Source organism: Ovis aries, chromosome 5 (genome assembly GCF_016772045.2).
Source record: "Ovis aries strain OAR_USU_Benz2616 breed Rambouillet chromosome 5, ARS-UI_Ramb_v3.0, whole genome shotgun sequence".
In the NCBI taxonomy this organism is placed as follows: domain Eukaryota; kingdom Metazoa; phylum Chordata; class Mammalia; order Artiodactyla; family Bovidae; genus Ovis; species Ovis aries.
In genome coordinates this window covers 8575895-8600664 of record NC_056058.1, presented here as the reverse complement: position 1 = coordinate 8600664, position 24770 = coordinate 8575895, and the positions used below count along the sequence as shown (strand labels likewise).

The 24770-nt window shown below is 39.9% G+C and overlaps 1 protein-coding gene and 1 long non-coding RNA gene across 2 annotated transcripts in view; both read right to left on the bottom strand.

Annotated features, from left to right (window-relative positions):
- The window catches only part of LOC132659866 (uncharacterized), a 995695-nt gene that overhangs the window by 473574 nt on the left and 497351 nt on the right, over positions 1 to 24770 (bottom strand). The window lies entirely within an intron of this gene.
- Positions 18111 to 19079, bottom strand: LOC101110412 (olfactory receptor-like protein OLF4). Its single transcript, XM_042249783.1, has one exon. It carries the CDS (start codon positions 19056 to 19058, stop codon positions 18111 to 18113), a length of 948 nt encoding a protein of 315 aa, XP_042105717.1. The 5' UTR covers positions 19059 to 19079.

Below are 24770 nucleotides of genomic sequence, written 5' to 3'. Positions count from 1 at the left end.
GTCAGTTTTAAAGGTGGCAGTAATGGGCTAACGATTCTACCAGATCAAACCAGTCAATCCAAAGGAAATCAGTTGTGAATATTCATTGGAAAGACTGATGTTGAAGCTGGAGCTCCACTACTTTGGCCATCTGATGCGAAGAGCTGACTCACTGGAAAAGATCCCTATTTGGGGAAAGATTGAAGGCAGGAGAAGGGAATGACAGAGGATGAGTTGGTTGGATGGCATCACCGACTTGATGGACATGAGTCTGAGAAAGCTTCGGGAGTTGGTAATGGACAGGGAAGCCTGGCATGCTGCAGTCCATGTGGTCGCAAAGTCAAACACGACTGAGCAACTGAAATGAACTGAATGATTCTACACATATATTTAATATTATATATAATGAAATAATTGCAGGGTATGCTCTTTGGCATACAATTTTGATGTAGTATTTTTTTATTTGAATATTAAGAGGGTGGAGACACTGAAATGTATGCCTCATCAAGGGCTGTTGCAGGGGAACTGTTTGCCAGCATTCTAGGTCTGGATCTTATTCATCATAGTTAAACATGCTTCTGCTAGAAAAACATGCTATGTCAATGTACATCCCTCCTCAGCTAATACCCTATAACTCTACTTCAGTTGATGACAAACATACTTGGACTTCGGTTCTACTTTGACTGAGTGCACTTTGCACATCCCACTCCCTCTTCTAACTGGGCTTCTATGTCCATCATTTAATGGTCAACACTGACCCTTGCATTGTCAAGCTCACTACTCACTTCTTTTTTCAGCACCATGAAACAATACATTAAGTTATCAGTCAAGACAACAAACAAACTCAGTGTTCATGGCTCTGGTTTATTCTGCATTGGCTCTCATATGAACTCAGGTGAATGTTCTTGGCTGCCATTCCCTTTGACCATATCTTGCAGTATTTACTGAGCTCCTGGACTCACCTGGGTAGAGTTTCTGAGAGGAAAGTCTCAACAAAGATGTCCCAACTCCTCTTGGGTGGTTGATGATGGAGATAGAAACTCTGTCTACAGATAAGACAGTGAGATGGAGTCAAACATTGGTCCCTCAACCAGAGTTTTGACTCTGCAAGCTTCAACCATGTCCAAATCTAGACCAAGGCTGCACAGACAGAGGGACTGTCGCACAGGAAATATTTATGGCTCTTTATGTCTGCTCATTAGCATGATTCCCTTTTGTAACTACCACCTCTAATAACTAATTTCCCTGAGGGACACTGGTCTGGTCAGATAGGAAAAGTTTCTGCTCATACTCTGTGTTTAGGATACAGAGTATACAGTTTTACAATTTCTGCACACCAAATTGTCTTCACCTGAACTTTTGAATGAAAGTGTATGCATTCATTCCAGGAGTGTGATCAATTTTATTTTTTTTAATGCAAGGATTCATGAATCACACAAAATAATACATACCTGAAAAAGTTTGAATTGGCATTTTCAAAGAAAATAGGTATTTTCAAATATTTAAAGTAAATTTTTTAATTTTAAAATCAAGACAAATTAAAAGGTATTTAATATATTAAAAGGTATTATTCTTGTTTAGTTATTAAGTCATTTCTGACTCTTTGCATCCCCATGGACTGTAGCCTGCCAGGTTCCTCTGTTCATGGGATTTCCCAGGCAAGAATACTGGAGTGGGTTACTTCTACATTGTAAATCAATTATCCATTTATACCCATAATATTGATAGGAATGTAAATTGGTGCAGCTATCATGTAAAAGAGTAGGGAGACTGCTCAAAAAATTAAGCATAAAATTACCTTATGATCCAGCTATTCCAATTTGAGTATTTATCCTAAAGATACAAAACACAAATTTGAAAAGATATATGCAATCCTAAGTCCATCACAACATTATTATTTTTTAAATTTTAACTGGAGGCTAATTATATTATTGTATTGGTTTTGCCACACATCAACATGATCCACCACAGATGTACATATGTTCCGCATCCTGAACCCCGCTCCCACCTCCCTCTCTGTACCATCCCTCTGGTTCATCCCAGTAGAACAGCCCCAAGCATCCTGTATGCTGTATGGAATCTGGACTGGTGATTCATTTCTTATATTATACATGTTTCGATGCCATTCTCCCAAATCATCCCATTCTCTCCCTCTCCTACAGAGTCCAAAAGACTGTTCTATATATCTGTGTCTCTTTTGTTCTCTCACATACAGGGTTATTATTAACCGACTTTCTAAATTCCATATATATGCGTTATTAAACTGTATTGGTGTTTTTCTTTCTGGCTTACTTCACTCTGTATAATAGGCTCCAGTTTCAAACACCTCATTAGAACTGATTCAAATGTGTCCTTTTTAATGACTGAGTAATACTCCATTGTGTATATGTACCACAGCTTTCTTATCCATTCATCTACTGATGGACATCTAGGTTGCTTCCATGTCCTGGCTATTATAAACAGTGCTGTGATGAACATTGGGTTACACGTGTCTCTTTCAATTCTGGTTTCCATGGTGTGTATGCCCAGCAGTGGGATTGCTGGGTCATAAGGCAGTTCTATTTCCAGTTTTTTAAGGAATCTCCACACTGTTCTCCATAGTGGCTGTACTAATTTTCATTCCCACCAACAGTGTAGGAGGGTTCCCTTTCCTCCACACCCTCTTCAGCATTTATTGCTTGCAGACTTTTGGATAGCAGCCATTCTGACTGGTGTGAAATGGTACCTCATTCTGGTTTTGATTTTCATTTCTCTGATAATGAGTGATGTTGAGCATCTTTTCATGCGTTTGTTAGCCATCTGTAGATCTTCTTTTGAGAAATGTCTATTTAGATCTTTGGCCCATTTTTTGATTGGGTCGTTTATTTTTCTGGAGTTGAACTGCAGGAGTGCTTGTATATTTTTGAGATTAGTTGTTTGTCAACTGCTTCATTTGCTATTATTTTCTCCTCTTCCAAAGGCTGTCTTTTCACCTTGCTTAGAGTTTCCTTTGTTGTGCAGAAGCTTTTAAATTTAATTATATCCCATTTGTTTATTTTTGCTTTTATTTCCAGTATTCTGGGAGGTGGGTCATAGAGAATCCTGCTGTGATTTATGTCAGAGAGTGTTTTGCCTATGTTCTCCTCTAGGAGTTGTACAGTTTCTGGTCTTACGTTTAGATCTTTAATCAGTTTGAGTTTATTTTTGTGTATGTTGTTAGAAAGTGTTCTAGTTTCATTCTTTTACATGGGATTGGCCAGTTTTCCCAGCACCACTTCTTAAAGAGATTGTCTTTTCTCCATTGTATATTCTTGCTTCCTTTGTCAAAGTTAAGGTGTCCATCGGTGTGTGGATTTATCTCTGGACTTTCTATTTTGCTCCATTTTTCTATATTTCTGTCTTTGTGCCAGTACCATACTGTCTTGATGACTGTGGCTTTGTAGTAGAGCTTGAAGTCAGGCAAGTTGATTCCTCCAGTTCCATTCTTCTTTCTCAAGACTGCTTTGGCTATTCTAGGTTTTTTGTATTTCCGCTCAAATTGTGAAATTATTCGTTCTGGCTCTGTGAAAAATACCATTGGTAATTTGATAGGGATTGCCTTGAATCTATAGATTGCTTGGGTAGCATACTCATTTTCACTATATTGATTCTTACAATCCATGAGCATGGTATATTTCTCCATCTATTGGTGTCCTCTTTGATTTCTTTCACCTGTATTTTATAATTTTCTACATATAGTTCTTAAGTTTCTTTAGGTACATATATTTCTAAGTATTTTATTCTTTTCATTTCAATGGTGAATGGAATTGTTTCCTTAATTTCTCTATTTTCTCATTATTCAGTTCAGTTCAGTTTAGTTGCTCAGTCATGTCCAACTCTTTGCAACTCCAGGAATCACAGCATGCCAGGCCTCCCTGTCCATCTCCAACTTCTGGAGTTCACTCATATTCACATCCATCAAGTCAGTGATGCCATCCAGCCATCTCATCCTCTGTCATCCCCTTCTTCTCCTGCCCCCAAATCCTCACAACAACAAAGTCTTCTCCAATGAGTCAACTCTTCTCATGAGGTGGCCAAAGTACCAGAGTTTCAGCTTTAGCATCATTCCTTCCAAAGAAATCCCAGGGTCGATCTCCTTCAGAATGGACCTGTTGGATCTCCTTGTAGTCCAAGGGACTCTCAAGAGTCTTCTCCAACACCACAGTTCAAAAGCATCAATTCTTTGGCACTAAGCCTTCTTCACAGTTCAACTCTCACATCCATACATGACTAACGGAAAAACCATAGCCTTGTCTAGATGAACCTTAGTCAGCAAAGTAATGTCTCTGCTTTTGAATATGGTATCTATGTTGGTCATAACTTTTCTTCCAAGGAGTAAGCGTCTTTTAATTTCAAGGCTGCAATCACCATCTGCAGTGATTTTGGAGCCCCCCAAAATAAAGTCAGACACTGTTTCCACTGTTTCCCTATCTATTTCCCATGAAGTGAGGGGACCGGATGCCATGATCTTGGTTTTCTAAATGTTGAGCTTTAAGCCAACTTTTTCACTCTCCTCTTTCACTTTCATCAAGAGGCTTTTACTTCCTCTTCACTTTCTGCCATAAGGGTGGTGTCATTTGCATATCTGAGGTTATTGATATTTCTCCCGGCAATCTTGATTCCAGCTTGTGTTTCTTCCAGCCCTGCGTTTCTCATGATGTACTCTGCATAGAAGTTAAATTAGCAGGGTGACAAGATACAGCCTTGATGTACTCCTTTTCCTATTTGGAACCAGTCTGTTGTTCCATGTCCAGTTCTAACTGTTGCTTCCTGACCTGCATACAGGTTTCTCAAGAGGCAGGTCAGGTGGTCTGGAATTCCCATCTCTTTCAGAATTTTCCACAGTTTATCATGATCCACACAGTCAAAGGCTTTGGCATAGTCAACAAAACAGAAATAGATTTCTTTTTTTAATTCTCTTGCTTTTTCAATGATCCAGTGGATGTTGGCAGTTTGATCTCTGGTTCCTCTACCTTTTTTAAAACCAGCTTGAACATCTTGAACTTCACGGTTCATGTATTGCTGAAGCCTGGCTTGGAGAATTTTGAGCCTTACTTTACTAGCATGTGAGATGAGTGCAATTGTGCGGTCGTTTGAGCTTTCTTTGGCATTGCCTTTCTTTGGGATTGGAATGAAAACTGACCTTTTCCAGTCCTGTGGCCACTGCTGAGTTTTCCAAATGCGCTGGCATATTGAGTGCAGCACTTTCACAGCATCTTCTTTCAGGATTTGAAATAGCTCTATTGGAATTCCATCACCTCCACTAGCTTTGTTCCTAGTGATGCTTTCTAAGGCCCACTTGACTTCAAATTCCAGGATGTCTGGTTCTAAATGAGTGATCACACCCTCGTGATTATCCGGGTCATAAAGATCTTTTTTGTACGGTTCTTGTGTTTTTGCCATCTCTTTTTAATATCTTCTGCTTCTGTTAGGTGCCGGGGTCCAGCCCCAGTGGATCCAGAGAATTCAAAGCGAGGATGGCGTTGGCGAGGAAAGATTTATTTGTTTATTAATATAAGATTAGATTAAGAAACAATAGTATAGTAGAAAAATTAAGTGGAGAAAGAACGCTGAATAACTTGGCTTATGGGGATGGCCAATAAAGTTCCAGACAAGGAGCTTGCACTATCTACGTTGGGCCACCAGCACCCACTTGAATATCGGGGGCGGGGGTGCCCCGCCTTGGGCTCCCCCTCTCATGGATCTTAAAAGCCGGGACAAGTAAGTAGACATGGTGAGCCACCCCGCTCCAGATGGGAATTCAGCCTGAAATTAGAGAGGAGACAGGGGAAACCAGTCCAGCGACTTGCTCCGTCCTCTATTGTTCAGAAGGCCTTATATACTTTTGATAAAACATGGAGATCAATGGGTAACACAAAGTTATGCAGCGTTAGCAGTCTGGACTGTTATCAAAACCAGGCTTTTCTCTCTGCATGCCTAATTGTATACACAAGTCTTGGGTGATTTACATCATCTTCTGGCCAAAAAGGGCCAATTAACATTTCACAGCCTTTTTTCTGATAAGGGTTTGTCAACCAGAAGACTTATTTGTGTTGATCTTCCCAAAGTCTGGCGCCATTCTCAGAAAGCACTAAATAAAGTTACATTCTTACATAGCAAAGATACAGCAACTTATAACAAGTAAAAGGAGTACAGTGATTTATAACAAAAGAAAAGTAACTCAAAATCTAGTGTTGCTAACACCAAAAGTACTATATATCTTTTTTCATATCCCGAATACATTGATTAACATCCTCCCAGGGGCCTAAAAGATAAAGAATATGGAGGCCTGGCAGCAGTCACTGAGTCAACAGTGAAAACCCTCTACCAATATGATTTTTAACTCTTTAGAAAAGGCTCTGTATCTTTAAGATGCTTTTAAGCTTTGTGCCTCTCACATTTGGGGCTGTAAGCAATTCACAAGCTGTAAGAGGTCTGGAGAACCTGTTTGGCAAGCTAGAGAGCTACCAGAGGGGGGTTAACTGAAACATCCCTTTCAAATGCAGAAGACTAAAGCCCTGAGTTGACTTTTTTCCAGAGAATATCAGAAGAGTGGAAAAGCAGGCAGATTCTTATTTTTGGGGGGTGGATGCTCAGGAAATTCCAGGGGGAAAACCTGAGGTCTGATTAGCCTTGCCATCAGAGCTCTGCCGCATGACCTTGTCATGGGTGGAATTCCTTACCCTGGCTCCCAGCAGTTAGGTCCATACCATTTCTGTCCTTCTGTCCTTCATTGAGCCCATCTTTGCATGAAATGTTCCCTTGGTTTCTCATTATTAGTGTATAGGAATGCAAGGGATTTCTGTGTGTTGATTTTACATCCTGCAACTTTACTATATTCATTGATTAGTGCTAGGAATTTTCTGGTGGAGTCTTCAGGGATTTCTACGTAGAGGATCATGTCATCTGCAAACAGTGAGAGTTTTACTTCTTCTTTTCCAATTTGGACTCCTTTCATTTCTTTTTCTGCTCTGATTGCTATGGCCAAACTTCCAAAACTATGTTGAATAGCAGCGGTGAAAGTGGGCACTGTTGTCTTGTTCCTGACTTTAGGGGAAATGTTTTCAATTTTTCACCATTGAGGATAATATTTGCTGTGGGTTTGTCATATATAGCTTTTATTATGTTGAGGTAAGTTCCTTCTATTCCTGCTTTCTGGAGAGCTTTTATCATAAATGGATGGTGCATTTTGTCAAAGGCTTTCTCTGCATCTATTGAGATAATCATATGCCTTTTATTTTTCAGTTTGTTAATGTGGTGTATTACGTTGACTAATTTGCGGATATTGAAGAATCCTTGCATCCCTGGGATAAAGCCCACTTGGTCACGGTGTATGATCTTTTCAGTGTGTTGTTGGATTCTGATTGCTAGAATTTTGTTAAGGATTTTTGCATCTATGTTCATCAGTGATACTGGCCTGTCGTTTTCTTTTTTTGTGGCATCTTTGTCAGGTTTCGGTATTAGGGTGAAGGTGACCTCATAGAATCAATTTGGAAGTTTACCTTCCTCTGCAATTTTCTGGAAGAGTTTCAGTAGGATAGGTGTTAGCTCTTCTCTAAATTTTTGGTAGAATTCAGCTGTGAAGCCGTCTGGACCTGGGCTTTTGTTTGCTGGAAGATTTCTGATTACAGTTTTAATTTCCATGCTTGTGATGGGTTGTTAAGATTTTCTATTTCTTCCTGGTTCAGTTTTGGAAAGTTGTACTTTTCTAAGAATTTGTCCATTTCTTCCATGTTGTGCATTTTATTGGCATATAATTGCTGATAGTAGTCTCTTATGATCCTTTGTATTTCTGTGTTGTCTGTTGTGATCTCTCCATTTTCATTTCTAATTTTATTCATCTGATTTTTCTCCCTTTGTTTCTTGATGAGTCTGGCTAATGGTTTGTCAGTTTAGTTTATCCTTTCAAAGAACCAGCTTTTGGCTTTGTTGTTTTTTGCTATGGTCTCTTTTCTTTCTTTTGCATTCATTTCTGCCCTAATTTTTAAGATTTCTTTCCTTCTACTAACCCTGGGGTTCTTCATTTCTTCCTTTCTAATTGCTTTAGGTGTAGAGTTAGGTTATTTATTTGACTTTTTCTTGTTTCTTGAGGTATGCCTGTATTGCTATGAACTTTCCCCTTAGCACTGCTTTTATAGTGTCCCACAGGTTTTGGGTTGTTGTGTTTTCATTTTCATTCATTTCTATGCATATTTTGATTTCTTTTTTGATTTCTTCTGTGAATTGTTGGTTATTCAGAAGCGTGTTGTTCAGCCTCCATACGTTGGAATTTGTAATAGTTTTTCTCCTGTAATTGAGATCTAATCTTACTGCATTGTGGTCAGAAAAGATGCTTGGAATGATTCAACTTTTTGCATTTACCAAGACTAAATATATGGCCCAGGATGTGATCTATCCTGGAGAGGGTTCTGTGTGCACCTGAGAAAAAGGTGAAATTCATTGTTTTGGGGTGAAATGCCCTATAGATATCAATTCGGTCTAACTAGTCTATTGTATCATTTAAAGTTTGTGTTTCCTTGTTAATTTTGTTAGTTGATCTATCCATAGGTGTGAGTGGGGTATTAAAGTCTCCCACTATCATTGTGTTATTGTTAATTTCGCCTTTCATACTTGTTAGCATTTGTCTTACACATTGTGGTGCTCCTATGTTGAGTGCATATATATTTATAATCGTTATATCTTCTTCTTGTATTGATACTTTGATCATTATTTAGTGTCCTTCTTTGTCTCTTTTCACAGCCTTTGTTATAAAGTCTATTTTATCTGATATGAGTATTGCTACTCCTGCTTTCTTTTTGGTCTCTATTTGCATGGAAAATCTTTTTCCAGCCCTTCACTTTCAGTCTGTATGTGTCCCCTGTTTTGAGGTGGGTTTCTTGTAGACAACATATACAGGGGTCTTGCTTTTTGTATCCATTCAGCCAGTCTTTGTCTTTGGGTTGGGGCATTTAACCCATTTACATTTAAGGTAATTATTGATAAGTATGATCCTGTTGCCGTGTACTTTATTGTTTTGCATTCGAAATATGCACCCTTTTTGTGTTTCCTGTCTAGAGAAGATTCTTTAGTATTTGTTGGAGAGCTGGTTTGGTGGTGCTGAATTCTCTCATCTTTTGCTTGTCTATAAAGCTTTTGATTTTGCCTTCATATTTCAATGAGATCCTTGCTGGGTACAGTAATCTGGGCTGTATGTTATTTTCTTTCATCACTGTAAGTATGTTTGCCATTGCCTCTTGGCCTGAAGAGTTTCTACTGAAAGATCTGCAGTTATCCTTATGGGAATCCCCTTGTGTGTGATTTGTTCCACCCCCCCCCCTCCTTGGTGCTTTTAATATTTGTTCTTTGTGTTTGATCTTTGTTAATTTGTTAATATGTGTCTTGGGGTGTTTCTCCTTGGGTTTATCCTATTTGGAACTCTCTGGGTTTCTTGGACTTGGGTGATTATTTCCTTCCCCACTTTAGGGAACTTTTCAACTATTATCTCCTCAAGGATTTTCTCATGGCCTTTCTTTTTTCTTCTTCTTCTGGGACTCCTATGATTCAAATGTTGGGGCGTTTAATATTGTCCTAGAGGTCTCTGAGATTGTCCTCAATTATTTTAATTCATTTTTCTTTTTTCCTCTCTGATTCATTTATTTCTACCATTCTATCTTCTACATCATAATCCTATCTTCTGCTTCCGTTATTCTACTATTTTTTGCCTCCAGAATGTTTTTGATCTCATTTATTGCATTATTCATTATATACTGACTCTTTTTTATTTCTACTAGGTCCTTGTTAAACCTTTCTTGCACCTTCTCAATCCTTGTCTCCAGGCTATTTATCTGTGATTCCATTTTGACTTCAAGATTTTGGATCATTTTCACTATCATTATTTGGAATTCTTATCAGGTAGATTCCCTATCTCTTCCTCTTTTGTTTGGTTTGGTGGGTATTTATCTTGTTCCTTTACCTGGTGGGTATTCCTCTCTCTCTTCATCTTGTTTATATTGTTGAGTTTGGGGTGGCCTTTCTGTATTCTGGCAGTTTGTGGAGTTCTCTTTATTATGGAGTTTCCTCGCTGTGGGTGGGGTTGTACAGGTAACTTGTCAAGGTTTCTTGCTTAGGGAAACTTTTGTCAGTGTTCTGGTGGGTGGAGCTGGATTTATTGTCTCTGGAGTGCAATGAAGTGTCCAGTAATGAGTTATGAGATGTCATTGGTTTTGGAGTAACTTTGGGAAGCCTGTATACTGAAGCTCAGGGCTGAGTTCCTGTGTTGCTGGAAAATTTGTGTGGTATGTCTTGCTCTGGATCTTGTTGGCCCTTGCATGGTGCTTGGTTTCAGTGTAGGTATGGAGGCATCTGATGAGCTCCTGTCGATTAATGTTCCCTGGAGTCAGCAGTTCTCTGGTATTCTCAGGATTTGGACTTAAGCCTCCTGCTTCTGGTTTTCAGTCTTATTTTTACAGTAATCTCAAGACTTTTCCTTCTATACAGTACCACTGATAAAACATCTAGGTTAAAGATGAAAAGTTTCTCCACACTGAGGGACACTCAGAGAGGTTCACAGAGTTACATGGAGAAGAGCAGAAGGAGGAGGGAGTTAGAGGTGACCCAAATGAGATGAGGTGGAATGAAAAGAGAAGAGAGCAATCTAGCCAGTAATTACTTCCTTATGTGCTCTCCACAGTCTGGACGGCTCAGAGATGTTCACAGAGTTATACAGAGAAGAGAAGAGGGAGGAAGCAGACAGAAGTGGTCAGGAGGATAAAAGGCGGGAATCAAAAGGAGAGAGACAGATCCAGCCAGTAATCAGTTCCTTAAGAGTTCTCCACCATCTGGAACACACAGAGATTCACAGAGTTGAGTAGAGGAGAGAAAGAGGAGGGAGGAGACAGAGGCGACCTGGTGGAGAAAAAGGAGAGTCCAAAGGGGGAGAGAGCAGCCAAGCCAGTAATCTTGCTCCCAAGTAAAAATGGGTACTGAAGATTGGGTTCTTAAAGGTACAAAACTGATAACAAATACCAGAAAGCAAAGATTAAAACTCTAGTGTAGAGGTTGGATTTTCAAAAATACAATATTATTTCCAGAATTCTGGGAGGTGGATCATAGAGGATCCTGCTGTGATTTATGTCTGAGAGTGTTTTGCCTATGTTCTCCTCTAGGAGTTTTATAGTTTCTGATCTTACATTTAGATCTTTAATCCATTTTGAGTTTATTTTTGTGTGCGGTGTTAGAAAGTGATCTAGTTTCATTCTTTTACAAGTGGTTGACCAGTTTTCCCAGCACCACTTGTTAAAGAGCACCTAATCTCAAAAATATACAAGCAACTTCTGCAGCTCAATTCCAGAAAAATAAACGACCCAATCAAAAAATGGGCCAAAGAACTAAATAGACATTTCTCCAAAGAAGACATACGGATGGCTAACAAACACATGAAAAGATGCTCAACATCACTCATTATTAGAGAAATGCAAATCAAAACCACAATGAGGTACCACTTCACACCAGTCAGAATGGCTGCGATCCAAAAATCTGCAAGCAATAAATGCTGGAGAGGGTGTGGAGCAAAGGGAACCCTCCTACACTGTTGGTGGGAATGCAAACTAGTACAGCCACTATGGAGAACAGTGTGGAGATTCCTTAAAAAATTGCAAATAGAACTACCTTATGACCCAGCAATCCCACTTCTGGGCATACACACCGAGGAAACCAGAATTGAAAGAGACACATGTACCCCAATGTTCATCGCAGCACTGTTTATAATAGCCAGGACATGGAAACAACCTAGATGTCCATCAGCAGATGAATGGATAAGAAAGCCATGGTACATATACACAATGGAGTATTACTCAGCTGTAAAAAAGAATTCATTTGAATCAGTTCTGATGAGATGGATGAAACTGGAGCCGATTATACAGAGTGAAGTAAGCCAGAAGGAAAAACACCAATACAGTATACTAACACATATATATGGAATTAAGGAAGATGGCAATGACGACCCTGTATGCAAGACAGGGAAAGAGACACAGATGTGTATAACGGACCTTTGACTCAGAGGGAGAGGGAGAGGGTGGGATGATTTGGGAGAATGACATTCTAACATGTATACTATCATGTAAGAATTGAATCGCCAGTCTATGTCTGACGCAGGATACAGCATGCTTGGGGTTGGTGCATGGGGATGACCCAGAGAGATGTTATGGGGAGGGGAGGTGGGAGGGGGGTTCATGTTTTGGAATGCATGTAAGAATTAAAGATATTAAATTTAAAAAAAAATAAATAAATGTCATTTTAGTTTTTAAAAAAATAGCAAAAAAATACAATATTAAAGAAAAGAAGGAAAAAATATATATAATAAATATATATATATATAAAGTTTGTTTTTAAATAATAGGGTCTTTTTTTTTACAAAGTAATAGTAGGGTATAAAAATGAAAATTAAAGGAGTAATAGAGGACTTAAAAATTAAAAAAAAACAGTTAAAAAATGATCGTAAAAATAGTAAAAATAATAGAGGACTTACTCTGGTGGTATTGTGGGCAGTGTGGAGTCAGTTCATTTTCAGATAGTTCCTTGGTCTGGCTTATATTTCTCAAGATCTATAGGCTCCTTCCTATGTAGTCAGTACTAACTACAGGGTTTTAATCTATTGCACCTGTCACTTCCAAGGCAGTTCCCTCTGTTTTAGCTTCTTCTGTTTGCTGGTCTCTTCAGTATCTGATTTCCTCCCTAACACAAGGCGGGTGGTGGTGGACACTTTTCTTAGGCTCACTTGTTCAGTCACGCTGTGAGGAGGGAGGGACGCTGCAAACAAATAACACTGGCGTGTGCTCGCAGTGTCTCAGCCACACTGGGCCTGCCCCTGCTCACGGCTCATGTGCCCTCCCTGCCCACACTGCTCAGGCTCCAGGTTGCTCTGCCGGAACCGTCCAAGGTCGGCCCTGGGCTGCCTGCACCTCCCAGGTCTAAGCCGCTCAGTTTCAGGCACTCTGGTAGTCCTCAGAGGCGCAGACTTGGTTGGGCCTGTGTTTTGTGCCCTTCCCAGGTCCGAGCAGCTCAGGTGATAAGGTGTTTGGTGAGCACGGTTGCTGCGAATTTTGTCTCCCCCGTCCTTGCCACTCGGTTTTCTGGTTGTACAACTGGGGCACTTTCTCAGGGGGATGTTGACCGTCCAGAACCCAAGAAATCTTAGTAAGCGAAGAAGCCTGCTTGCAGTTTGGTAGATAACATCTCTCTGTGGCTGCAATTGCCCCCTTCTGGCTCTGGCTACCTGTCACTGGAGGGGGGGATGGTCTGCAGCTGGCTATCTCTGTTCAGTCCTTTGTTCTGTGCACGGGCCTGGTGGTGTCTTAGGTTAGGGCTGGCTTTTTGCTTGGTAGCTATCCCATAGTCTGGTTTGCTAGCCCAAGTTAGCTCGCTCAGATTGTCCTCGGGGCATTCAGGCTTCCTACTTACTCTAAGCAATGCAGCCCACGCCTCCCTGCCCAGCCCCCACTTGCTAGTGGTGGCACGTGTCTGCGTTGCTTCTCCGCTGGGGGAGTTACCATTGGGCTCATAATCTGTGGGGTTTAATTATTTATTTATTTTTCCTCCCTGTTATGTTGCCCTATGTGTTTCCAAGGCTCGCCACAGACTCGGCAGTGAGAGTGTTTCCTGGTGTTTGGAAACTTCTCTCTTTTTAAGACTCACTTCCCTGGATGGAGCTCCGTCCCTACCTTTTTTGTCCCTTTTTCTGTCTTTTATATTTTTCCCACCTCCTTTTGAAGACAATGGGCTGCTTTTCTGGGTGCCTGATGTCCTCTGCTGGCATTCAGAAGTTGTTTTGTGGAATTTACTCAGCGTTTAAATGTTCTTTTGATGAATTTGTGGGGGAGAAAGTGGTCTCCTAGTCCTATTCCTCTGCCATCTTAGGACTGCCCACAAAATTATTTTTAATAGCCAAATATGGAAACAACCTAAGTGCCCATCAATGAATGAATGGATAAAGAAGAAGACATATATATATATAAAATGTAATGCTACACAGTTATACAAAAATGTTGAAATCTTGAAGGAGAAGACTAAGATGGCAGAGTAAGAGGATGTGAAGCCCACCTTGCCCACAAACACATCAAAAATAATCTACACGTGACATATACACACAACTGAGTTTAAAATAGATAACTAATAAGGACCTACTGTATAGCACAGGGAACTCTATTCAATATTCTGTAATGGCTTACATGGGAAAAGAAGCTAAAAAGAGCGGATATACCTACATGTCTTACAGATTCACTTCTCTGTACCCCTGAAACTAACCCAGCAATGTAAATCAATTATAGCACAGTAAAAATTTGTAGAAAGTAGTTGCAGAAATAAAAACATGTGATAAAGTTCAACATCCACTCATGATATAACAATCCTCATCAAAGTGGGTATAGAGGGAACATATCTCAACAAAATAATGGCATTTATGACATAAACACAACCAAAGTCATACTCTACAGTGACAAGTTGAAAGCACTTCCTATAAATTTAGGAACAAAACAAGGATGTCTACTCTCTCTACTTCCAATATTCACTCCTAATACTTCAAAATACTTACATTTCCCGCAGAAATAGAATTAATATTCCTAAAATTCAGGGCTTCCCTGGTGGCTCAGATGGTAAAGAATCAGCCTGCAATGGTAATTGCAGGCTGGTATTGCAGGTTCATCAACCCCTGAGTCAGGAAGATCCTCTGGAGAAGGGAATGGCTACCCACTCCAGTATTCATGTCTAGGGAATCCCATGGATAGAGGAGCCCTGGCAGGCTACAGTACATGGGGTCGCAAAGAGATGGACACAACTGAGGGACTAACACACATACATGCCTAAAATTCATATGGAACCACAAAAGAACCTGAATAGCCAAAGCAATTGCAAAACAAAATCAAACAACCAACCAACCAAACAACCCCCTCCCCTCCATGACAACAAAGCTGGGCTTATCATTCTCCTAAACTTCAGACTATACTGCAAAGCTACAGTCATCAAAATGGCATGGTACAGACACAAACAATGGAGCAGAATAGAGAGCCAAGAAATAAACCACACACTTATGGCCAATTAACGCATGACAAAGAAGGCAAGAATAATAATAAAAAACAAAAAAAGAGTCTTTCAACAAGTGGTGCTAGTAAAACTGGACAGCTATGTAAAAAGAATTAGATTAAAATATTTCTCACACCATATGCAAAAATAAACAGAAACGGATTAAAGACAAATGTAAGACTGGAAACCATAAAAATCATAGACAATAACTAGGTAGAATAGTCTTTGAGCTAAATAATAGCAATATCTTTGGGATCAGTCTCCTAAAGCAAAGGAAATGAAAGCAAAAATATACAAATGTGACCTAATTAGACTTGAAAACTTTTGCAAAGCACAGAAAGCCACTGAGAGCTTATTGATACAACAATCAAAATAAGCAAATGTGAAGGCAGTTGTAAAAAGCTGCTACTTCTTATTTTGGGCATTTACATCAATATTTGAGACAGCATTTATGCTCATTCTATTTTTCAAGTAATTTCAAAAGACTATATTAAAATGTGATCCTACTGAGGTTACTTTCCAAGAAACCAGGGAAAATTGTAATAAAATAAGTACTTGTGGAGAAAAATAGGTAAGCCTGAATTACAGACTGGGCAAGAATTCAACCTCTCTTTTCAGTTGCCCTTTGATCATAATAATGAAAGAGATCTCTGATTATAGTGAGGATTTATAATTAATGATATTCAAATGTACATTCATTGATTCTTTTATTTTTATAGATAATTTTAGAAAAAAGTGAGATATTTAACTTAGAGCTACGGAAAGATGCATGAGTGGGAATTACTGTAAATGTTCAAGGGGAAACAGGAATATAATACAGCACATCTCCTAGATATAAATGAGTTCCTTTCCAAGAGTGTATTCTTCAGTCCAATTTGTTCACAAGTCCAACAAAGTTGGCCTAGGTACCCAACTAGCACTATCAGTTACATAGTACTATCATCAGTTTCCCTGGAGAAATGGCAACCCACTTCAGTATTCTTGCCTGGGAAATCCCATAGAGAAAAGAACCTGGTGGGCTATAGTCCATTGGGTCACAAAGAGTTGAACATGACTGAGTGACTAAACCACAGCCATCACTGTAACAGGTTTACACTACTTTTCACACAAATAACACATAAAAAAATAAGTACAAAACATAAAGAAAACCTTTTTAATTTTACTGTATAGTGCCTTGAAAAGTACAGTGGTAGAGTACAGCAGCTGGCATATAGGGGTTGGCATTGAGTGAACAGACAAAATTATTGAATGGAGGAGTGAGAGGAGATGGGAGAGGGCAGAGATGAAGGATCATTAATGGTAGGAGATGGAAGCTGAAATTTCACTCATGCCTGATGTTGATGGCACAGGTTCTGGTTCCTTGCTGGATTCATTTGATCTACCCTCTTGAAAAAACTCTTCAGTAGCTCCTGGGATACTCTGATACCTTAGTTGGTAAATAATCCAACTGCAATGCAAGAGACCCTGGTTCAGTTCTTGGGTCAGGAAGTTCCCCAGGAGACAGGATAGGCTACCCATTCCAGTATTCTCTGCCTTCCCTGGTGGCTCAGATGGTTAAAAAAAAAATCCACCTGCAATGCAGGAGATGTGGGTTCGATCCCTGGGTTGGGAAGATCCCCTGGAGGAGGCCCTGGTGACCCATTCCAGTATTCTTGCCTGGAGATTTCCATGGACAGAGGAGCCTGGTGGTTACAGTCCATGTGGTCACAAAGAGTTGGACATGAATGAGTTACTAAGCACTTGAAAAAACAATTTACTGATGTTCTGATGTAGCTTTTTATACTATCAGAGATGACATGGCAGCACTGGATTGCATTCTTAACAACTGCTGCAACCTTCATGTACCATTCTGCAATCAGGTTCTATGCCTCAAAAACTCATTTGTTGTTGTTCAGTTACCCAGTCATGTCCACTTCTGTGAGACACCATGGATTGCAGCACACCAAGCTTTCCCATCCATCACCATCTCCCAGTTTGCTCAGACTCATGTCTATTGAGTCAGTGATGCCATCCAACCATCTCATCTTCTGTTGCCCCTTCTCCTGCCCTCAATCTTTCCCAGCATCAGGATCTTTTCCAATGAGTTGACTCTTCTCATCAAGTGCCCTCTCAAATCAAGAAATTCCCTGGCTCTTTCCTGTGTTCTGGATCTCTCCTGTTCTTCAGTTACATCTTCTTCCTCTTGTCTGTTATTAGTTTTGCTGGTCTTCCAATTGCTTCGTTTCACCTTGCTCCACTGTCTTAGTTATTTTTGTTTCCATCATTGTTACTTTGTGCTTTTTAGCTGTACCAGCAATATCACCACTGCTTTTATGCTTTCTTCCAGACATTCTGGGCTTGAAATAAATATAGAGTACTACTGTACCCGATATAATACTCTACACACACACACACACACACACACACACAGACACACACACACACAGACACACACACACACACACACACACAATACGTCACCTAAAAGATCTTTTGGGCAAAAAGACCATGTGTATATATATATACACATTTATACATATATCTATATAGAGAGAGAGACACACAAGTTGACATTGGAACAAGAGAGTTAAAAGTTCTAACTTTTCATAGTCAGAAATCCTCCTGTAACCTGACAGTTATTTTTCTATATCACTGATAACAACCAATTGTAATAAAAATAATATAAATTCCCTTGGTTGTTAATTGTATTTTTAAATGATTAATGCAACTCAAAACTATTACTTCAGGGAAATAGGAGAAAATTTTCTTGGGATGACATGTGTCATTTAATAAGTAATTATGGTTAATAAATCTATGATGTCCCATCAATTAATAGAATCTCCGAATGTTTTGACCGAAAGGTAGGAAAAGTTTGAAGTAGGAAAATACAAAAACTGCCTATGCATAAGACTAAGGAAAAAACTTAATAAGGAGAGTTCCTAAAATTTCATAAAGATGCTGAATCCAAAGATGAAAAGAAAAATGGAAATCCCAGGCAATGAATAGAAGAAAATTTTATTCCACAATGATCAAAGAATCAGTTTCTGGTTTTGAGGCTTTGAGTTATGCAATCCAGGGGACTAGGGTATTTGGTCTTTTAAACTTGGCATAAAGTAGAATCTCTTCAGAGCTCCTTTAATATCTTCATTTCTCAGACTGTAGATGAAGGGGTTCAGCAGGGGTGTGACGACAGTGTACATCACTGAGGCAATTGTACTTGAATGTGGGGTGTGGGTAGCACCAGAGCTAAGATAAACTCCTAAGGCTGTAAAATAAAACAGGGAGACAACCAAGAGGTGGGACACACAGGTGGAAAATGCTTTATATTTCCCTTGAGCTGATGTGATTTTACATATGCAGGAAACTATTTTAGAATATGAGTAAAGGATACCAGCAAAAGGACCACCACCCATCAGGACAGCTGAAAAATACATCACTATGTTATTAAGAAAGTTGTCAGAACTGGCAAGTTGAACTCCCTGAGTGAGTTCACAGAAAAAGTGGGGAATTTGTACAACGGGATAGAAGGACAATTGCAGCACCATTAAGCTGTGTAACAAGGAATGCAAGGCAATCAGCACCCAGGATATCAGAACCAGCAATACACAGAGCTGGGGGCTCATGATGACCATGTAGTGCAGGGGGTGGCAGATGGCCACATACCGATCATAGGCCATCACTGTCAGGAGAAAGTCATCTAATTCTGCAAAGAGAATGTAAAAATACATCTGGGTGATGCAGCCTTCATAGGTGATAACTTGGCTCTGTGTCTGGATGTTCCACAGCATCTTTGGGATGGTAGTGGAGGTGAAACAGATGTCTACAAAGGACAGGTTGAAGAGGAAGAAGTACATGGGGGTGTGGAGGTGGGAGTCCAAGCTGACAGCCAAGATGATGAGCAGGTTTCCAAACACAGTGATCAGGTACATGGAGAGAAAAAGCCCACATATGAAGGACTGTATTTCTGCTTCCTTTGAAAGTCCCAGAAGAAGAAATTGTGAAATTTGTGTATTGTTACTTGGTTCCATGGGGTGGAGGTGACTATCAGGAAAAAGGAAAATAATGACAATTTTCACTCATACTAATTCACATAACTGAAATACTGCAATTTCTATTTAGCCCTCAAGAAGTTGATCCTAATATTTTATTTGCAGATAAGTTCTCTTTTGGAGATGGCAATGGCAACCATGTGTGTATGTTGAGCCACTTCAGTTGTGTCCAACTCTGTGCGACCTCAAGGACCATAGCACACCAACCTCCGTTGTCTATGGGATTTCCCAAGAAAGAATTCTGGTGTGGGTTGCCATGCCCTCCTCCAGCAGTTATTTCCAACACAAGGATTGATCCTGCATCTCATGAACAGGTACTGCATTGCAGGCAGATTCTAAACCACTGAGTCACTGCAGAAGCCCCTTGAAAATATACTTCATTTCATTTATGACTAGGAATTTTTGTCCCATTCTCATCACATTTGCTAAGAGGTCATATATTCTAGAGTATTAATGTGATATTCCATCTATCTTTTGAGAAAAACATATTTAGTGCTAACCATGTTCCAAGAACATGGAGACAAGAAGGAGAAAATGCTGAAAAGCAAACCTCTAGCAATGCAAGGATGGTGAATGAGGTTATGCTAATAAAATATGATAGAATATGTCAGAATGTGATAGATGCCATGATGAAACAAAGCCAGGTATAAAAGAAAGTGGTAGGAGGTGTTATTTTTCCCTGAGTGTTCAGGAAAGTCCAGCAAACTAGGTGATGTTTGAACAAATTCTTAAAGAAAGAGAGACAAGGAGCTAGTGTGATGTCAGAATTATGTGCCTGAAAGAGCGACTTGCCACTGCTAAAGACCTGAGGAAGAAAGATGCTTGTTCCACATGTTCAATAGCAAACACAAAAGCCAGTGGGGCAGAGGGATAAGCATGAGGGGGAGTGATTAGAGATGGTGTCAGGGATGCTGAGGAACAAGGTGGCCTTCCTGCTACAGCTGAACCTTCCATCCATAGAGAATCCCTCTTTCCATGTGGTTCCTTACACATTATCAATTTAGCTATAAAACCATCCTATGAATTATATCCAATTCACTTCTTGGTTCAATCTGTTGCTCTGATCTGTGTCTATGTCATTTAGCATATGGGTCCAGGTGCCTCTGCTGTTGAGAACTGTTCTCCCTTTCAAGACAAAAGCACGTGCGCACACACACACACACCATGTTCTATGCTGTGTCACCATCATACATTGGTCACCCAGATTCACCCTCTTTAGGCTGTGAGTGGTTATAGCTCAGCTGGTCAGGTCAAATAATTATTCTCCAAAAGAATATATAATTTTTACTGTGAAATTCCAGTTTATAAACTTCTCATGGAACAATAAATGTGGGGTTCATTTTTTGTATAGTCAATTTCTGCTTGGTATTTAGTGAAAAATAAAATGTACGAGTGAAGGAAACAGAAAGAAATGAAATGGACATATAGACATTAGGGAAAAAATATCCAATATACTCAGTAAGCCCTGAGAAAATGCAATAAACAAGGTTTCCTTGCTGCATCAACATTCCAACTCCAGTGACATCTCCTTGATGTCTGGAAACATAATCAAGAAAAATATCTTTGGTCCAAGAACATTAAAATAATGAAAGATGCATGACATGGAACATCTTACAGTTTGAATATCCCAAAAGGAAAAGAAAAAATTGGAATATAAGCTACCAATTCAATATCAGAGATAGACAAAATACAACAGAAGTTGGATATGTTTTATATGAAGCATATAAAGCAGATTTCTTTTTCTTGAGGACTTCCCCCTATTTGTTTCCTCTTGTTCATAAATAAGATCCTTATACTTATTTTCTACTTTTACTGGATGCATTTTATGCCTCCTATTCCTTTTTTTAAAATTTTTTTTAATTTTTATTTTTACTTTATTTTACTTTACAATGCTGTATTGGTTTTGCCATACATTGACATGAATCCACCACTGGTGTACATGCGTTCCCTTTAAAGGGATTTTCTTGGTGGCTCAGAAAGTAAAGAATCTGCTTGTCAATGCGGGACACAGAGGTTCAATCCCCGGGTCTAAAAGATCCCCTGGAGAAGGAAATGGCAACTCACTCCAGAATTCTTGTCTGGGAAATCCCATGGACAGAGGAGCCGGGTGGGTTACAGTCCATGGGGACACAAGGGTTGGAGCAACTTAGCAACTAAACCACTGACATCATTCCTTCTGAGCTTCTACTATTACCATTTAATTGTCAAGATTGACACTTGCATTTTCAAGTGCAATGTTCACTTTGTTTTAGACCATAAATAAGTACATTAATATTAGGAAAACCGGAAAACAACCACAATGACCTCTGGCCTCTGGGCTATGCAAGATTGGTCCTCAGATGACCTCAGGTCCACATCCCGGGCTTCCATCATCACTGACACTCTCCTGCAGGGTCTGTGGTGTTCTCAGACTCACCTGCCTGCAGATTGAGAGAGAAAGCTTTTTCTGTAGAAGTCAAAATTCCTCCCTAAATGATTACTGATGCAGACAGAAAATTTGTTCCCAAATAAGAAAACAGGAAGTGATAAAAATCAAGCATTGGTTCCCAGACAGATGCAGAACTTCAAAGGCAAGAACCAGGTCCTCCCCAATCAAAGTGGCAGAGGCTGAGCGACTGCAGCAGAGGAGATATTTGCAGCTTCCTGTGTCAGCTCATTAGGCATGTTTCCTCTGGTTACTCCAACCTGTAACTACATGATTTCCCATAAGGACACTTTTCTGGACAGAATGGATTTTTCCCCCTGCTAATTCTCTATACCTAAGACACTGCATTATAAGTTAGGTGAATTTATTTTTTATTACTCCTCCCTCTTAATTCTCTTGCTTCTAAATCCCTAAGGTTCTCAGCATGTCATCACATCCCGGAGTAGAAAAATAATAGCAAATGAAGCAACTGACATAGAATTAACTTCAAAAATATACAAGCAACACTTGCAGCTCAATTCCAGAAAAATAAATAGCCCAATCAAAAAATGGGCCAAAGAACCAAACAGACATTTCTCCAAAGAAGACATACAGGTGGCTAACAAACGCATGAATAGATGCTAAACATCACTCATTATCAGAGAAATGCAAATCAAAATCAAATGAGGTACCATCTGATGCCAGTCAGAATGGCTGCTATCCAAAAGTCTACAAGCAATAAATGCTGAAGAGGGTGTGGAGGAAAGGGGACCCTGTTACACTGTTGGTGGGGAGGCAAACTAGTACAGGCACTATGGAGGACAGTATGTAGATTCCTTAAAAAACTGGAAACAGAACTGCCATACGACCCAACAATCTGACTGCTGGGCACGCACACCGAGGAAACCAGAATTGAAAGAGACACGTGTACCACAATGTTCATCACAGCACCAATTATAATAGCCAGTACATGGAAGCAACCTAGATGTCCATCAGCAGATGAATGGATAAGAAAGCTGTGGTACATATACACAATGGAGAATTACTTAGCCATTTGGGGAGGACCCAGAGAGATGTTATGGGGAGGAAGGTGGGAGGGGGTTCATGTTTGGGAACGCATGTAAGAGTTAAAGATTTTAAAATTAAAAAATTTTAAAAAAATAAAAAGAATATATTTCAATCAGTTCTAATGAGGTGGTTGAAACTGAAGCCGATTATACAAGTGAAGTAAGCCAGAAAGAAAAACACCAATACAGTATACTAATGCATATATATGGAATTTAGAAAGATGGTAATGATAACCCTGTATGTGAAACAGCAAAAGAGACACAGACGTATAGAACTGTCTTCTGGACTCTTTGGGAGAGGGCGAGGGTGGGATGATTTGGGAGAATGACATTGAGACATGTATAATATCATATGTGAAACAAATCGCCAGTCCAGGTTTGATGCATGATATAGGATGCTTGGGGCTGGTGCACTGGGATGACCCAGAGGGATGGTATGGGGAGGGAGGCGGGAGCGGGGTTCAGGATGGGGAACACGTGTACACCCGTGGCAGATTCATGTTAATGTATGGCAAAACCAATACAATATTGTAAAGCAATTAGCCTCCAATTAAAATAAATAAATTTATATTAAAACAACCAAAATTTTCTTTAAACTGCAACATTCAGGATTTGTCTTGACTAGGTCCCTTGGGTCTTTAATACTTTGATTTGGGGCAGGGACAGAACCACTGAAATCTCGAAACATTGCTATTATCCTCTTCAAAAAAGGGGATGACTTTGCTACTTTGGAATAAAACCTTGGTCAATATACTCCTTGGATGCATGATAGTTTCTCCAAGTCAATTAGAAATCTCCCAGTTATATCAGAAGTTAAGAGCTATCCTTTATCCCCTCACTACTAAATGTTTGTACTGATAAGAGAGATATTTATATGTTGATATGTACCATGAACTATCTTAGAGTATTATGTGTGTGTGTGTGTGTGTGTGTGTGTGTGTGTGTGTGTGTGTGTGTGTGTGTGTACTGTGCCCAGTTGCATCTGATTCTTTGTGACCCCATGGACTGTAGCCTGCCAGGCTTCCTCTGTCTGTAGGATTTGCCAATCAAGAATACTGGAGTGGGTTGCCTTTCCATTCCCCTGGGATCTTCCCGATGGAGAGGTCAAACCCACATGTTCTGCATTGCAGGCAGATCCACTAGGTAGATCAGGCAGTAAAGAATCTGCCTGCATACACGAGATGCAGTATATATACATATACACATACATATACATATATATGTATATATATATAGATAGATAAAGATATAATGTGTGTGTATGTGTGTGTGTGTGTGTGTGTGTGTGTGTGTGTGTGTGTGCTACAACCTGAGATGAGTGGATGCTTGGGAACCTGGCTGTGAATCACAGCAGAGGCTCAGGCATGAAGCAATGTCTTAACAGGGCCACAATCTCTGCCATTACTGGCGCTTACATGGGCTTCACATCAGAAGCAACCCCAATCACTGACTACAGCCGTGTGCCACAGCCCACACCACTATCCATACCAGAAGTCCATGCAAGTCCCTGCTCCCTGGATTTGCACCTCATACCGTAATAAGAACAGTAGCCATACTGTAGCGACAAAAGAGCTTCAGACCCAAAGATGCTTCTGAGCAGGGGAGGGACAACTGTTGGTAGTGCTTACAGAGACAGTGCATCAGAGGCAGTCTGCATCTCAAGCTCTGCCCAGGCCAACAGGTCCATGCCCCACCACATGTAGAGTGCCTCACACTAGCACTTCTTGCTCCAGCACTGCTCCCCTCTGGGTCAACCGAGCTGGTGCGGGAGTGGGGAAGCACACACATAGGGGGAACAAGGTCAGCTCAGACCTGACCGTCAGGGCTTCTGCTCTAGCAACTTGGGAGCTGCCTCCCTCCTATTAGGCCAGTATTGGCCACAAGTCAAAGATGAAGCCATATCTCACACCCGATTCAAGCCCTAAAAACATGCCTAAAAAACAGGTAATGAAAGAGAAAGAAACAGTTTGCCAGATTTCGAATCAATGCATTAGTAAAGATGATATGAAACTCCATTTTCTCAAGCTAAAATGATTCAAGGAATCTTCAAAATGAAGTTTTATTTCCAGTATTCACCCTGTGCACTTTGTTAATAAGTGGAAGACCATAAAATATTTAATTCTTTGAAAAAAAAAAAAGACTGATGAAACAGTGATCACTTTAATTGGGAACTATAAAATACAAACTAGTTAGAACTGAACACTACAATAAAGGAAATAG

What these genes read in the sequence shown, in the direction of transcription:
- LOC101110412 (XM_042249783.1), bottom strand. Translation starts at nt 19,058, where the DNA reads ATGGAACCAAGTAACAATACACAAATTTCACAATTTCTTCTTCTGGGA.